This window comes from Aedes albopictus, chromosome 3 (assembly GCF_035046485.1).
Source record: "Aedes albopictus strain Foshan chromosome 3, AalbF5, whole genome shotgun sequence".
Lineage (NCBI taxonomy): Eukaryota > Metazoa > Arthropoda > Insecta > Diptera > Culicidae > Aedes > Aedes albopictus.
Window position 1 is genome coordinate 10,222,823 of NC_085138.1, and position 18,017 is coordinate 10,240,839.

The 18,017-nt window shown below is 43.0% G+C and overlaps 1 protein-coding gene across 2 annotated transcripts in view; it reads right to left on the bottom strand.

Moving 5' to 3' along the window:
- LOC109421746 (uncharacterized) overlaps positions 1-18,017 on the bottom strand; it is a 200,347-nt gene that overhangs the window by 136,990 nt on the left and 45,340 nt on the right. For both annotated transcript variants that reach the window (XM_062860034.1, XM_062860033.1), the window contains exons 5-7: positions 17,855-17,976; positions 5,050-5,470; positions 4,856-4,983 (exon numbers count right to left, since the gene is read on the bottom strand). In XM_062860034.1, coding sequence (XP_062716018.1) covers positions 4,856-4,983; positions 5,050-5,470; positions 17,855-17,976 — 671 coding nt within the window. The remainder of the gene's footprint in view (positions 1-4,855; positions 4,984-5,049; positions 5,471-17,854; positions 17,977-18,017) is intronic.

The following is an 18,017-nucleotide window of genomic DNA, read 5'->3' on the forward strand; positions in this document are numbered from 1 at the left end:
TACGGAGTCGTGGGTTCGAATCCCACCAGAACGCGATTTTTTTCATAAATATAATCTCTCAATTTGCCAATTAGCAACATTTCGTGCCTTCTAATTAAAAGTTTTTCCAGTATGTAACACCCAGTTGCTTTTGCGCTGAAACATAATCGTAGAAAAATGGATTTTTAACTAATTGCTTCAACGATCTTGACGGATTTTTCCGGAAATGCTTGGCCGGTTACTTTTACGATCTTCGAAAGATTCTTGGTAAGATCCATAGTAGAAACATTGAAAAATCCTTGGCAGAATCCTCTGCAAAACTTAATTGATGACACTCTTTGACACCCTGGACCCATACAGCCGAAGCGGTAAGCATGCGGGTATTCTACCATACAATACTGAGGATTGTTAATAATAAAAAAACTCGGCAAGCCTCGTTGGATAAACGTACATACTACTCGTGCTGAACTATCGCGCGATCACACTACTGAACGCTGCCTACAAGCAAGCTTGCTATTTGATGAAAACATTCGCGAAATGATGCGATTTGCTTTCGACAACGAATACGTTTTCACCCATCTTCGCTTTATTCAATCAACCTCCCATACGAGTAGCACACGAACGGACTCAACACTTATCAGCATAGTTGACTCTTCCTTTTCGCCGTTGAGCCGTTGCGTTCTAGCCAAGCATCTCTTTTCATCGCTTTCGATGCTTTTCGACAGCTTATCGCGAAGCATCGTTGGCTGGAAGCTTTATTAGTATGGTATCGGTACCTGCGAATGTTGCTTCTGTGTGCGTGTCGAGCGTTCGTGCCGTAGCTTCGCAAACCAACCTATAGAGCTTGCTGACGTTTATTCACCTCTCTCTTTCAAGCATGCAGGCGGGATAGGATATGTTTTCATCGGGAAACCTTTCCTGATGACAACAAATCCTATTCCGCCTGCATGTTTGAAAGAGAAAGGTGGATAAACGTCAGCAAGCTCTATTCGGTATGGTTCGGCTGTTCGGGCGAACGTGTGACGGCACAGACAGATGTGTGCAAAATCGTTTGTGATTTACATCATGTTCGTTTTGCCACCTCTTTGCTGCTGGTCATCGCTGATCAGTGCACAGTTCAATCGCGTGCGATAAATATACAGTTGATGAGTTGTGATGAGCACTAGTGAGGTGATCATTTGCATCATTGCCTACAAGATATTCTCTCAAAAGTTATACCGCCGTCTATCACCGACTGCAAGAGAGTTCGTCGTGGGGAAATATTAGGCTGGATTCATGGGTGAACGCGCTACAACGGACCAGAAGTTTGCCATCCGCCAGGTGCTGCAGAAATGCCGCGAATACAACGTGCCCACACATCACTTGATCTTGAAAATTTATAACTGAATAATACCACCATACATCCATCAACCCATGATCGAATATTCAACACGGAAGTATTGAACACCCCTATACTGCGAAAATATGATGAGTGTAGATTAGTGTGTAGACTGCTTATGCTTCGAACGCGAACGTGAAAAAGGAATAATAAAACCATTCTTTGTTATCCTCTCGTGGAAACCGGTTGTTTATTCTTCTACGGAACCAGTCATATTGAGAAACGACTCGATTATTCGAAAATTGTAAGTAACGAGCTTGCAATTTTATCAGAAGTGGCATAAATCCGCAACCACGAGTGATTACGTTAAAATGTCGGACGAAGAGGAATTCCATGGGTTTGAGGAGGACGAATTGGCTCGGCGGAATCGGAATCGCCACCTGTTCGGCGATTGTTCGGGCGGTCAAGCCAACCCACGTGGTGAGCAGTTGATTAGACTGATGAGACGATTGCTGCAGCTCCGAAACGATGCGGAATTTCCAAAGAACCAGGAGGATCGACGCGAAAGACATTTACATCCGGATGAAGTCAGCAAGCTGATTCCGACGTTTCCCAGTGGAAGATATGTCAGAACATGGTGTGCCAACGTTAATCACATCAAGTATCTTTATCGTTGGATCTTCCTGTCGTCTGGAAGAAGCAGCCAGGGAGTGGTACCGCAGTGCGCAAACCGGAGTCGCGAATTGGGCCCAATTTCAGCAGAAAATTCAAGTTGTCTTCCCAGACAATGAGAATAAAGCGGAGGTGCATCAGGCGCTAGCGAATCTTGTGAAGTCAAAGGATGAAAGCTACGAACATTTTGTGTTTCGAGTGGAAGCAATGGCGGCACGCGTACAAATTAGCGAGATAGCTAGAGTGACCTACATCGTTCGAGGTCTGTCCTTGGATCCAATTTATGATCAAATCTGTGCTAACCGATACAACAACAGCCTCGAACTGCTCAACCACATTCGTCTGTGTGAGGCCAACAACAACACGAAACGTAAACGTCAAACGACCATGATTGTCAACAGATCAGCACAGCGGGCTCAAGATGAACGGGGGAGAAACACAGCAGAAGAGAAAATGTTTCAACTGCAACAGGATCGGGCATTTGTCGGTTGATTGCCCCCAACCGCAGCGAGTCGTACGCTGCTCTAAATGCCAGCGGGCTGGACATGAAGAAGGGCAGTGCAATCAGTCGGTGAACCAAGCACGCAATCCTCGGACCCAGCAAGATAAAACAACGTCAAATGCAGCGGCAGCGGAAAGTACATCTGACGGAGGCATTGAACGAGGAACCATTGGCGGCGTTTGATATCGATGATGACGGTAGGTTCTAGGCTAGAGTAGCGAATCAGATTGAAATGGACTTGTTGCTTGATACTGGTAGCGAGATAAGTCTCCTGAAAAGGCAATACGTTCCTTCTGGATCGGTTTTAAATCCCGTGAGCAGCAATAGCTCAATGATAGTAGGGTTAAATAATGTGCCGGTATTGACAGATGGTGTATTATCAACTACAATTACTGTAAACAAAATTTATAACTGAATAATACCACCATACATCCATCAACCCATGATCGAATATTCAACACGGAAGTATTGAACACCCCTATTCTGTGGAAATATGATAAGTGTAGATTATTGTGTACACTGCTTCGAACGCGAACGTGAAAAAGGAACAATAAAACCATTCTTTGTTATCCTCTCGTGTAAACCGGTCGTTTATTCTTCTACGGAACGAGTCATATTAAGAAACGTCTCGATTATTCGAAAATTGTAAGTAACGAGCTTACAGTTCATCGATTTGAAATCGGTGTATGATACAATCAATCGAGACCAGCTATGACAGATCAAGCACGAATACGGATTTCCGGAAAAACTGATACGATTGATCAAGGCGACGACGGATCGATTGATGTGCGTAGTTCGAGTATCAGGGACACTCTCGAATCCCTTCGAATTTCGCAGAGGATTACGTCAAGGTGATGGTCTTCCGTGCTTGCTTTTTAACATTGCTTTAGGTTTAGAGGGTGTAATTAGGAGAGCGAGGATAAACACGAGTCGAACGATTTTCACGAAGTCCGTTCAGCTGTTTGGTTTCGCTGATCAATATCATATTAAAGCTCGCAAATTTGAGAAAATGGCGGAAACTTACATCCGACTTAAGAATTAAGCCTGGCGAATTGGATTAGTCATCAATGTGTCGAAGACAAAGTACATGATGGCAAAGGGCTTTAGGGAAGAATCCCCGCGCCCGCCACCTCAAATTTCTATCGACGGTGATGAAATCGAGACGGTTGAAGAATTCGTGTACTTGGGTTCACTGGTGAGCACCGACAACGACACTAGCAGAGAAATTCAAAGACGCATTGTGTCAGGAAATCGAGCTTACTTTGGACTCCGCAGAACTCTACCATCGACCAAAATTCGCCGTCACACGAAATCTATCTACAAAACGCTGGTTATACCGGTAGTCCTCTATGGGCACGAAGTATGGACTCTACGTGCAGAAGACTAACGCGCGAACGCGCCCATGGAGTTTTCGAACGGAAGGTGCTGCGTACTTACTATCTACGGCGGAGTACAGATAGAAAACGGAACTTGGAGAAGGCGAATGAACCACGAGCTACATCAGTTGCTGAGAGAACCAACCATCGTCCACACCGCGAAAATCGGGAGGCTACGGTGGGCGGGTCCCGTCATCAGGATGTCGGATAGCAACCCGACTAAAATGGTTATCGAGAGTCATCCGACCAGTACTAGAAGACGTGGTGCGCAGCGAGCTAGGTGGGTCGATCAAGTGGAGGACGATCTGCGGACCCTTCGGAGCGTGCGGAACTAGAGACAAATAGCCATGAATCGAGTAGAATAGAGTCGATGGCACCCTTTGACACCCAGGGCCCACACAGCCGAAGCGGTAGAAGTACGGGTATTCTGTGAGTGCTGAGGATCGTTAATAAAAAGCTCGGAAAACCTCATTAGATGAGGTGCTGGCTTATGCTGAACAGAGAAGTGGCTCACAACAGCGCATGTTCTCCATGTTAGGGGCGTCTGATCGATGTCTAAGTGCCAGGGGCTGTGCCTTACGCTGTCTAGTGTCTATGATGCCCTATTCTTTCCTATTCATATGGGACAGTTATGCGGTCATAGGCAGTATGGGCACCAGAAAGTAAAGGGCCTTTTAAGCCAGCCGTAAAGAGAATTGCGATGGCAAATCAACAACAGAGTAATGCGAACGACAATAACGAAACATGACTTGCGATTGGAAACTTGTTACGTGCAACTACCGATCTTTCAACTTCATCGGAAGCACCCGTATATGATTTAGAAATACCTTGCCAAAATTTCAGTTATCAGCTGGATTGTTCAACAATATAATATAATATAGAGTGTGTAAATGACTTAAGGTTGATTCGTTATAGGGTACTTTATTATCAATACAAATGGAATGTTCTTGAACTCAAAACTATCCTTCACCACTTAAAATCTAACAAAAACAGCTAAGTCATACTTACTTCCGCCATTGATTCAACAGCGAGTGATAACAAAATGTACAAACCAACGCAGAACTATCACTTCGTAACTGTTCCGCATTGGGAGGTGACTTGTGTTTTAACAGAAAAGGAAAATAAGGTCTAGAACCCTAAAATGAGAGAATAAGAAATTAGTAGAAGTCCCTTTCTTCGAGATCCCACCCCCGCATACATACCTCTTTATTGGCATATATTAACCTAGCAAAGTTTAACTCTGAATGTAGGCCACAGACGAAACAGTACACGGAGGTACTGGGTGCGTTCGAGCCCGCCGGTGTGGTAGGCGGCGTGGCCAGCGCTATCGGTGGTCGATGCTGCCCGACGACGACGCCACCGCCGCCGGGCGATATCGAGTTTGGTGTCGGCGAAGGAATGATGTACTTGCGGTGCTCGAGCGGCACCCGTTCGGCATCCATCGTCTCCCACTGCACGGTGAGGTTTTGTACGCAGGCCTTACACGCCAGCACCCGGCCCGGACCCTGATCGCTGTTGCCTTTGAGGCAGGGAAAATGCATTGCATGCGAATTCATATGTTCGGCACTCGTTGACAGCCACTCCATCGACTGCGGGGGAAAGTTATTCTTACAAATGTAACACCTGGAAGAGAAAGGAGAGTTAATGATAAATAGCAGTAGCATATACATACAATCATTTGAAAAATAGTACTAGGAAAACTTCAAACGCTACCTAGGCACTTCTTTAAATTGCATTTCCTTAAAATAAACAACTACCTAATACGATATTATAACAAATACAATACTACTTAATTCTAATTGTAGTGTACGGACGGACACTGTTGTCACTCGGAATAATCTATGTCAATGGCTGCATTCGTGCTCATTCTGCGATTGAAGTGACGTGACAAATGTCGGAGTCGAACATCGAGGTGAGAAATCTCGACTCGAATGAAGTGACTCGCCATGTAAATCAAATGGAGAGCCATCACATTCGAGTCCCGAATCCTCAGCTCGATATACGACTCCGACTTTTGTCAGGTCACTCCATTCGTAGAATGAGCACAATTGGCTCTTTACCAACGAGGACGGATACAAATCATGCAACCTTCTCGCGTGAAATATTTTACAAGACTGAAGTTGCATTTCATCCTGATCGTTTGTTTCGTTTGGTTTGTTTATCCGGTAGCGCATCACCCGCTGCTAATGCCATATGCTCTGTTGATCCTTTTCTCGGTATCCCTCTCAATATCTACTCTACAGTAATCTTTCGGATAACGAACTTTTTATACCGTGACATCACCCAATACCAATCTTTTTTTTTTTGGTACCTAATTCCGTTCACCCCATTTGTTTTGCATGGTGTAAACGGAATTAGGAACCGAAAAAATGATTGGAATTGGTTGCTGTCACGGTAGTAAGTGGTCACTTCGAAAAGAGAATGTAATTTATATTGCCACAATGTATTCCCTTTGCGAGGAAACGGATCATTCGGAGAACCGACATTTGGGCAAAGGACATTGCAGGAAAAGTATTTCAATCGGAAAATTATTCATCGTTATGGGCGATCAGCAGAGGTGCAATCGGCAGAAGAATAAATAAATTGAGTATCAAGGTCCGATTCATCAACTTTAGTTTCATCTTCGTGCACAGCCCACACTCTGGTATTACTGATGAGCAGATCACAATTTACGCTCTTCTCAAATAAGAGTACCAGCTACCTAACCCGACGTCTCCATTACAGACAGAAATGTCTTGCCATTTTGCTAGACGTTACAGAAATGTTCAACACCGCTGCTCTCCTTGCAAACGGCGAGAGAACATTTCTGTCGGAAAAAGGCAAGATATTTCTGTCTAGTGAAGACGTTCAGCATCCTCCAACTGGCAAACAAGGTGTGCAGAAAGCTTATAGAGAAAAACACTGAACGAACGGTTGATCATGCTGTAGCAGAACGTGAAACGACACTATCAGAATAGTAAGCAACATACCCTCCTACATCAGGAGTCCTACCGCCTGGAAGAAAGGGAAGAACTGAAACTGCTGTCGTGGCATACCACTTGAGCACCCCATGCGCGGAGATGCAAGACGGCCGCATTCGCGCATCATCCAACATCGCGACACACATCCGTGAACGCTCGCCAGCGACACGAAGGTTTGAGCCTACCGGCCTCGACAGACGACGGGCCTCTTTTGCATCGAAGCCAACTGACGAACAACACAAAACGTGTCGCACCCAACCGGCTTCTTGGTGAGTAACAGCATTCGGCGGAAACTTCCAGTAAAAAATTTACACTGTTGTCCTCAAGAAACAGGGAAATTATCCCAGAAGCTCAAAGGCATCTCGCAAAGGCTTCGTGCCGCTAGCCCAAATGTACAGGTATAAAAAAGGAAGTCTCAACAGGCCAGAGGCGAGGTGAACGATAGACGGTAAGGGCTCTATTCTCATTTGGCATAACAAGGATGTACATTATAACCAAGAAAGCTGTTTTTCGTATTGTGCCGAACGGCATTATGCCACGCTAGGCTAGTGAGTAGGGAGAGATCATGGGTGGAACTAACTCTATCATAGACTTTGCGTCCTCGAAGTTGCACATCAACAAGGATCTCAGACAGGCCTGGTTGAGACTTCGTAAGTCAACGATGCCGGCCAAGTTGGACCATGATAACTCATGGCAACTGCGGCAACATCAGAGCTCGCGAAGCTGAAGATGCCAAGGTCTACCCAGACTGTGACCTACTCATTCGCGGGTAGCCCAAAATGTATGCCAGAAGTAAATGCTTTTGCCAAACAATGGCAGAAACGTACGAGGCAGCCGTCAGGTTAGAAGCTATACCAGGCAGTGCTCGAAAGGCCAGGAGGTTGTGAAGCAATGCTAGCAAGTCGCATCCCGGCCAGGCGTCCCAGAGACCTGGGAAGGGTGGGCGAGGTAAAGGTAAAGGCGAGTTATTAGGACGTCATCTGAATCCTAGTGGAACGGCGCAAAAAGGGTTAAGCTCCTACCATCAAGACGGGCGAGTCTAAGCACTCACAGGTCATGAAGCTCGTGGATCTTGGAACCGACGTTCACAGTATTCGACGTACTCGTACAGGCAAAATAATCCACGGGCTCAAACGCGGTAAAACCCGCACGGGCACTGCCTACAAACTTTTGGCGGAAGACGTCCTTGGTGAGGGTGTAGAGGTGAGGACTCTCACCGCGGAAGCAACTATAAAGGTCAAAAATTTGGACGAGATCAAGGACACGAAAGAGCTAGTAATAAACTTTTTAGAAACCTACATTTTTTTTTTTGCTTTTTTTTTTTTTTTTTTTGCTAGGTTTCTAGCTGCACTCTGACTAGAGTTGAAACCTCTACACTAGACCCGAAGATAGAAAAGAGTACGTAATCTTTCAGAAGCAGTTTGCCAGCCGTACGCGGAAAATGATATCCATTAAGACACTGTTGCAAACTGCCTCAAAAAGGTTCGGTAGAAGACTGGAAAGTTTTCAATCAGTCAGTCAGTCAGGATTGGCCTATGTAGTGCTATGGTCACACGGTTTGTGTTTGTCTTCTTGTTTGATTGTGTGGTATGGTTCAATATGTTTTTCTCCTCGTTAAGTCAGTTGTCGTATGTTTGTTTTTTTTTTCATCGAATCAATCGAACCCCGTGCGTTAAAATGTAGTCGATCCTGTGTCAAATTGTTTTCTTGATTTCGCTAATCGTTTTCTCCTTCTCTGTGTTCATCTCTTGTGTCCTTAAATTGCCATCGGTGCATAACCCACAGAAACATGTTACTGAACTTCTGATATTTTTCTGTTGGTGTCATAATACCATCTAAAAGATAAACAAAAATACGCCAAGTTGGTCAGTTGATTGCAATAAAATTTTAAAATAATAAAGATTGCTTGTCAACTATTATGTATTCATCGGCTTTAGGACAGAAGGTCGAAGGACAAATGGTCGAAGGACAAAAGGTCGAATGGACAAAAGGTCGAATGGACAAAAGGTCGAATGGACAAAAGGTCGAATGGACAAAAGGTCGAATGGACAAAAGGTCGAATGGACAAAAGGTCGAATGGACAAAAGGTCGAATGGACAAAAGGTCGAATGGACAAAAGGTCGAATGGGACAAAAGGTCGAATGGGACAAAAGGTCGAATGGGACAAAAGGTCGAATGGGACAAAAGGTCGAATGGTTCATGTTCTTGCTCATTGAGAGAAACATTATGGTGCTTTTAAAGTAATCATATGTATTTCAGCCACTGACATTTCTATAGGAAATTTTTCCTTCTTTTGTTTATAGGCTATTCTTTCAAGTTGTGTTGGTGTAGTATTTAATGGCAATTTAGTTTGATGTTTTGTTCAGTAATGTTTCCTTCTTAAATTTATAGGCTGTTCTTTTAAGTTTTGTTACTGAATAATTTATCGACTATTTAGGTACTTATAATTTAATCAGAAATTTTTTTTTTTTTTACTAGGTTTCTAGCTGCACTCTGAATAGAGTTGAAACCTCTACACTAGACCCGAAGATAGAAAAGAGTACGTAATCTTTCAGAAGCAGTTTGCCAGCCGTACGCGGAAAATGATATCCATTAAGACACTGTTGCAACTGACTCAGAAAGATACGGTAGAAGATTGGAAAGTTTTCAATTGGTCAGTCAGTCAGGATTTGCCTATGTAGTGTTATGGTCACACGCTTTGTGTTTGTCTCCTTGTTTGATTTTGTGGTATGGTTAAATAATTTTTCTCCTAGTTAAGTCAGTTGTCGTATGTTGTTTTTTTTTTTTTCATCGAATCAATCGAACCCTGTATGTTAAAATATAGTCGATCCTGTGTCAAATTGTTTTCTTGATTTCGCTAATCGTTTTCTACTTGTGTTCATCTCTTGTGTCCTTAAATTGTCATCGGTCCAAAATCCACAGAAACATGTAACTGAACTTCTGAACATCTAAGAGATAATCAAAAATACGCCAAGTTGGTCAGTTGATTGCAATAAAATTTTAAAATAATAAAGATTTCATGTCAACTTTCATCCCGCTACAAATACTATTAAAAATATTCAAATTCGTTCAATTGTCCTATCGGTCCTACCTAGATGAACCATGTCATTTTCTCAAGCGTAGCCAAGAAATGTCAACCTAGTCATACACAAGTAACGTTGTTCAGTTAATATAAAGCAGTCAGTTTTTGTCCAAAATGTCACGTCGAACGCATTGACGTCAACAATGCGTTTAAGTGTTCGCACGTTAGCTTCGAATCTATCAGCACAATTAAGTGCTGCAAATCTCCTTCCCACTCTTAATTTTTTGGTTGATTTTAATTGCTTTATTTAAAGAAAATATGACCAACTAACATTGTAAAAATCCGAAAAAGCGACTATGACATTAATAAATTATTAATCAAAATCAACCGAGAAACGTGGGAAATAGAGCCCAAACAACATTTTGAAGTCAGCTGGCTGTAAAAGGTTCCAAAACCTGTCACAAATCCTATAATACTTTTATCAGGATTTGTAACGATCATCAAAACCTTCTCAAATCCAACTGACTTGGAACTATTGCTTGGGAATAGACTCTACTGAGCCCCGGCGGTTCCTCCTGTATATCGAGCATGTCTGATGCATATGATCAGCCATACTCCATCTGTAGCAGCCGGTTCGTGATGAACCGTTGGAGGCGCATTAAAGTGTTAAAAAGGTGATATGTTTCACTAAAGAACACTACATTACAATAATCAAAATGAAACTCCTTCACTTTAATACCGTCAACCCCTGCGAACTTGGCCAGGGTCTTTTTGGAAACCTACAAATGATCATTATATTTTCCGTATCGGGACCCACGTTTGGACACTTCGATACGAAAAATTAAATAGAACAAATGCACACAACACAACAATGCAACACATAACAAAAATTGTGCCCAGTTATAGAAAACGTAGGCTAATCCCAGGATGACGAGGTTTTATTAAAGTTATTGGTCCATCAGTCAATCCTGTGATCCTTTTTTTTTGTATTAACGTGTATTTTAACTTCAATGCTAATTCTATACTTCTTGTGATCCTATTTTTCTGACGGATTGTCTTTTGTTCACAGCATTAGTTTTTTTTTTACTTAATCATTTATTTTAGGCTCATGCGCTACAGGCATAACGGAGCCGAATTCAATTAAAACTTGTTACAATTTAATGTTTTTGACTTATAAACTATGTTAGTTTTGGGGAACCGCATTAGTTGTTTACATAGCTTGTGTTTGGTCTAGGAATCTCTAACCCTAAGAGGGCATTCTGATTCGGGCTACAGTACAAAACCGTCTACATTTTGGTGTCCGTGCTAGTGGACGGTTTGCTTGTCTTGTACATGATAGCTACCCGAAATAACTAGAGCGCTTCAAATACATATTAAAGTTCAGGGACAGATATACAAACCACAGTATAACATACAACATAAACTGACAAAATGTTCACAACAATTTGCAAACGTACACACTCAAAACAGATTCGCGGGCTCGGCAAAATCGCGCACAGCCGTCTGCTCAGCAAAATCTTTATCTGGTATCTCAGCAAAAAGTGACGATTGTTATCTGATTCTCAGCAAAACGATTGCCAACTATCAGCAATGAACTGTCAAAATTGCCGAGATCCCGGCAAAATGATTGTTTGCTGATTGCTCGGCTGTGCGAATCTCGGCAAAAGTTTGAAAAAATGCTGATATCCCGGCAATCTGAATTAAGTGTGTAACAGTGCGAGACACAGGTGGCAACTGCAGCCGTTTCGCTACGGAAAGGCCCGGCAGAGGCACAGGTGACCTTGGTTCAGCGACCTGTTGCGGACGCTAATAAGTCAGTTAAAGTAGAAAAGAACAAGGTGATCTGGTCAGTACACGAGTACACGAGCCACTGGAGGTTTGCTTCAGGTGTCTTGAACCAGGACACAAGTCGTGGAACTGTAAAGGTTTTAGCAGAAGCATGCTTAATTGACGATATGGAGGTGAACAAAAGGCAAGGCTGTACAAACAAACCCTTTCAAGTGCTTGTTTTTTTTTTTGTTGCAAAACCGCAAACAGCAAGCATCCGACGTGGGGTTCTAGGTGCCCGGCCCGAGCTTCAAGAGAGCCTCAGCTGAAAAGCGACAGTACATGTAACGCAGCAAAACCTGTACTCAGGCAGTCACTGATTGGGGGACGGATATCGATATCATAGCGAATCCATATCCAGTACCCACCGGTAGCGGCAATGAAGAACAACGGTCGTGGATGAATCCAAAATGGCGGCGATATGAACAATGAGAAAATAATCAGTGCGCCTTTACGGTGGTCGATCGAGCAGTTCACACAGATTCTGGACTGTATGACAGGACAAAGGTCGGTGGTAATAGCTGGTGTCTTCAATGCTTTGACCGTGGAATAGTAAGGAATCAAAGCTTGATTTTTTCAGAGATGGCGCCACCACATTAAAAGTAAAATCATTTTTCTTGTATGGACAAATCGCTGGCTTGCACTTGTTTCGCATCGCAGCGATTTGTGCCTTGGGGCAAAAAGTTGCAAATTAGAAACAAAATCATTATCCTTACGCGTTTCTTCTGGATTCATTGCAGTAACAGAGAATTGATTACATCACCATACAAATTTCAAGTTGTTTACTTCTTTTTTTCTGACTGGCATTTTGCACCCGTGTTGCGCATGATGTTTCGAGTGGATAGGTGCCAGGCGGCGCCGCTGTATATGTGAAAAACACATGGAACACGAGCGCCGTCTATGATTCCGTAGCGCAAGCTTCTCTGCTTGTTTACACTGTTATCACGTTTACCGCATTTATCAGAAAAGCGCCACTATCGGCACTTTAGCAAAACCGCAGCTGCTTGCTTCCTATTCGCAAGCCGTTTCACAAACCAACGGAGTAAAATTCTGCTATTGACAATAGTCGCAGTCGTGGCATAACAAGTAGTTCGAAATGAAGGACAGATGTTGCCTACACGCAGCGACCACCTGGCGACTGTCTAGTCTAGTCTACCGTATCGACTCGTAATGAATTAAACGACGAGGTATTTAGGGTAGGGGGCGCTGCGTCGTGAGCAAAACTTACTTGATCTAAGCGGTGACCAAACTTTCGCGTAAATACGATGTCACTATGCCTGAGGACGTCTACCCTAAGAATTGGAGATCAACACCAGCGGCATACTGATGAGGATCGGGTTGAACTACGGATGGCTTTTTAATGCTGCTTATCGGCGCTTAAGGCCATTAAGGGTAAGCAAAAACGGCTGTATCAAGGTCCTCTTCAGAGTGCCACTACAATCCCGTGGGGTGATGCCTACAGGGTCGCGATGGCACGAGATGTAATAGCTACCACTGAGCAATATTCAGAGATGCTGAAACGGATCATCAAGGGGCTCTTCCCGAATCTTGATACGAATCATAAGCCTCATTTCAAAGGTTTGTTGGGGACTGGGGCTGGCGATGAGAGGAGAGTTACCAATAAGGAACTTGCGGAGATAGTAGGCATTGCAGAGGCTTCAGGGGGTGTTCAGATCTGTTATGCAGAAATGCCGATCCTATTCCCAAAAGCGGGGAAACTATCCGGTGACCCGTCGGGATATAGATAAATATGATGGCTCGATACGGTAGGTAAGGCGCTCAAGAGGATCATTCTCAACCAATCCCGTTCGACTTCCGGAAGAGGAACTCGACCGTAGACGATATTTAGTCGGTTACTAGAAGTGCTGAGATATATTTCCAGCGTAAGAAGAAGGGAATTGCTGCACAGTATTGAACTTGGACGTAAGAAATGCGTTCAATAGCACCATCTGGGCACTTCTAAGTCTGGGGATACCCGAGTACCTGTACAAGATTCTCGGAAGCTATCTACCGTGACCGGCCCTAATTCTGCGCAGTCCCTAATTCGGCGCACTTTCGCGAATATAATACAAAATGATGGACGCTAGTTCAATATTAGCTTCAAGTATATTTTTTGAATACTGTTTCAATAGTAATGAAATAGTTTGTGAAGAAAAATGTTTCAAACTAACGACCATTATTTTGTAAAAAAAAAAAACAAAATGGTGTTGGACGTACTAGAAATTGCCTGAAACCTTTGTCCGTTAGCGAAGCTGCTAAAAAGTTGCCTCATCAACTGAAGCATTTTGTGACATAAATAATGAAGATTATATCTGCTTTTCCATGTACATCCTGTACTGCTATCTTCGAGGAATCAGAATCGGCAAAAAATCAATTGAGTTTTCTTCTTATTTTCCTAATCTTCTTGTTCTTCTTAGGTGCGCAGAATTAGGAATTAAATGGTGGTCCTAATTCTGCGCAGACATTTCAACACTAAGTTTTGAACATATAATTAATAAACAAACCTCATATAAACGCCACCATTATTGTTATAACTAGGATATTCTACGTTTCTAGCAATCCGGTGAATATAATTACGTTTGAACAAGTTAGTTTAGAAACTTTAATGGCTAATTTACGCTTCTTGCATTTTTGATCTGATAGTTCAACCGGACTATACTGCCGCCACTCGCATAACAGTCCCATCTTTGCTGGGTTTCCTAATCATATGGGACTGTTTTGCGAGTGGGGGCAGTATAGGTTATAACCACTTGTTTTAAACATTTGCTATCAACCTCGGAAGATATTTTAAGTATTCATGCCAGCATTCGTGAAATGTGACACATGATGTGAGTTTACATGAAATTTTCTTAAACAGAGGAAACCCTGAAATTTGACAAGAAAGAAGTCTCAGTTTACAAACAAAGATAGTGCCACTTTGTCATGGCGAAACAGTTTATATTGCCTTTAGAAATGAAAGTAAACTTCACTAAAATTTAATGAGTGTATGCGGATATTGTATGCGGATAACAAAAAAGCTTTACATACCTACTGCCGGTGGACGCATAAATGTCCCATGTGCAAAAACAGACAATCGAGAAAATCGCGTCCAAAGTTCGAAAAAAGTAAATTGTCTCAACTATGAAGTATAAGTGCTGAATCGTGTTCTAACATCAACCAATTTTTAATTTGAGCACTATTTTTTTGTTTTAGAGCGATTTTATAGTTCCATAGGATTTCCAATGAAACGTGACGCTTATGCGTCCACTTTAAGAATGTTACAAATCGGCCATGCATTTTTTCAACAATTTTCGGAACAGACTACCTATTTTTATTTCCCCATATGATAGCACCCCACGATACATGGTCATGGGCTGCAAAATCTCAATATTGCCAAAAATGCACATGGGACAATTATGCTTCCACCGGCAGCTAGTAGTATTCGATTATGCTACCAAATCCTTTTGTGTACATACATACATTTATTTGTTCAACATCATTAAGACAAGACATAATCAACAATAGTACGCCACAATACTCGGTTTGTGGCTGCCGCTCTCCATCCTCGGTCGCGCCCAATGCTCGCCAAGTCACGCTCCACCTGGTCCGCCCATCGTGCTCTCTGCGCTCCACGCCTTCTTGTGCCAACCGGATCCGTTGCAAACACCAGCTTTGCAGGGTTGTTGTCCGGCATTCTTGCAACATGCCCTGCCCACCGTATCCTTCCGGCTTTGGCCACCTTCTGGATGCTGGGTTCGCCGTAAAGTGCAGCGAGCTCGTGGTTCATCCTTCTCCGCCACACACCGTTCTCCTGCACACCGCCGAAGATCGTTCTTAGCACGCGTCGCTCGAAAACTCCGAGTGCTTGTAGGTCCTCCTCGAGCATGGTCCATGTCTCGTGCCCGTAGAGGATCACCGGTCTTATTGGCACGGTAAAGGCTGGGTATGCTGCGCAATTCAGATCCCATTGTGATCCACTAGCCTCTGCCCAGCAACTCCTATCCCTACCTCCACGCGGTACCGGCCGGTAACTATGAGCAACCTTAGGGAAGATCGGGTAACCAACCCCGGTGGGAACTTTGGTCGTAGGCTGACAGGGAAGGGGGGGTTTGCTTCGGCAAACCTGAGCGTCTGTTCTCCAGGAGGAGCGGCTCACAACAGCGTCTGATCCCCATGTTAGGGGCGGCTGATCTACGTCCGAGTGCCAGGGAAGGACTCTAAGCTCAACTGTGCACTATGGCCCTCCGGAAAGTAGGGGGTTGGTGTCAGGCCCTACGAGCCAGCCGTAAAAAACCATTGTAACGGAAAATCAGCAAATCCTTTTGTGTATCATTATTAAAATTCACTTTCCTTAGTAATCAAAGTGAGTAGTATCAATGTTGAGGAGGACATGCAAAGTTCCAATACGGTCGTAATGTCGTTTGAAAGTTGAAAATGAAGAATTCAATTGAATTTGATCTATGAATCATGTTCTCATTACAATATGTTATCTTTTTAGAGTTTTTTCTATGTGCGCAGAATAAGGAACATTCCAAAAAAGGGTGCGCAGAATTAGGAGCTAAGACACACTTTAGAATTTCTATGATTTTACATAAAAATTGAGTGTTTTGTATAAGAATTATATTTTTCCCATATTTATAATGTGCGGTTTTATGCGCGGTCAAAAATTCAGCCAAATCGGTTCGATTTGGAATTTATTACAGCTGATTGAAATTCAAAATGTCTTAGGTGCGCAGAATATGGGCCCTACTTCCAAAATCGAGTACTGGTGATACACAGATGGGTCGGAAGTACTTTCGCATAGCTTCAGGAGTACCGCAAGGTTCCATCCTGAGTCTGGTGTGATAGGGTGTCATGGACGACAAACTGTTGAGGTTGAAGCGAAGTTCTCAGTGGGCGTGGTCATCGTCGGTTTCAAACGAGCATCAACTTTCATCAGAGCATCGTGGCGTCATATAGAACAAAGTGAGAAGGGGACCCATCGAACTTTTTGACATGTGGTTTTTTCATGCAACCTTGAGCCATCCTAGCCGGCAGTATATTTTGGCGTTCTCCTATAAGAAGTCTGTAGCTGCAAGGATAAGCAACTAATCTAGTGGGTGCAAACTACATTAGTTCCACTCCACTTCGAAACAATACCTTCTGGCGGTCCCAGGCAGACGATGGGCTTGGCGGTAGTTGGAGTGGTTTAGAATTAGGTCAGGAAAGTAGTCTCGTCTCCTTCGATGACATCGGCTTTGGTCCCAGCTAGGGACAATGGAAATTCGCGATTTCGCGGAAACCGCGAAATCCGCGAAATTGGGTCTTGACCGCGAAATTTGAATTATCCCGCGAAATGCCGTGAAATCTGGCAAATTTGAGAAAACACCCTACAAATTTTCATTATTTTCAAACATTTTGGTAGAAATTGGCTGTTAGCTTTTGACAGTGTAGTGTAATTTACGATTCCTTATTTGCATGATAAAAATTTAATGTATTTTATATCTATGCTCTCATCTGATTTTCATCAGATTTGTTACTTTTTTGATGAAATTTTTAATAACGCTTTCAAAATTCAAGTTTTTTTCAACAAAACGTGGAAACTATGAGTCCGCGAAATTGCCGTGAAATTCACAATGGTAGCCCGCGAAATTTGAGAATTTTTTCCGCGAATTTCCATTGTCCCTAGTCCCAGCCCACGATTATTTGAGCGTTTTTTATATTTTAGGCCTCAGATGTCTGTTAGGCTCTCCTCTTCCATTGATTAGAGAAGAAAAAAGGTGGATCGTGATCTAGCAACGTCCAACAGTTAGCTAGATTGGAATGTTTCGGTAGTGAACCAAGTTATGCAGCGTGAAATGAATGAGTCCTTGAACAAGAACTGACTCTCGTAGAAACGATCGTGGACATATCAGATGTTCACAAATGCCTACATATTTGATAAGCTCCATAAGTACACATTACAAACGCATCTTCTGATTATCAATCTGAAGACGGATTACAATTAAATTATTTCGTCCTAGATATTTTACAAATGGTTATGTAAAATCAAGTTACATTCTAATTTATGAACTTATGATTGTCTCTTGGGATTTCTGGTATGCTTATCTTTTCCATTTTATTAGAATACTACACCGATTGAAATTAGATAATACCGGTTAGAGTGGTGCGTTTGAAGTTTTGACTGTACCCGATAAAGAAGAGTATCATTCTTATTTTTAAAATGTTCCGAATACTTACGAAAAAACATGACCGTTTTCAACAGGTCCTTGAGAGTGAGGCGGTGTATTTGGTCTTGAATCCTTCCGTAAGTCTTTCTGGTCCCGCAGCGGTCCAGGCTGAGCGGAAGGAGATTCATAAGGCTAAAATTATGAAAAGAATCGTTAGATTGGGATCAACGATT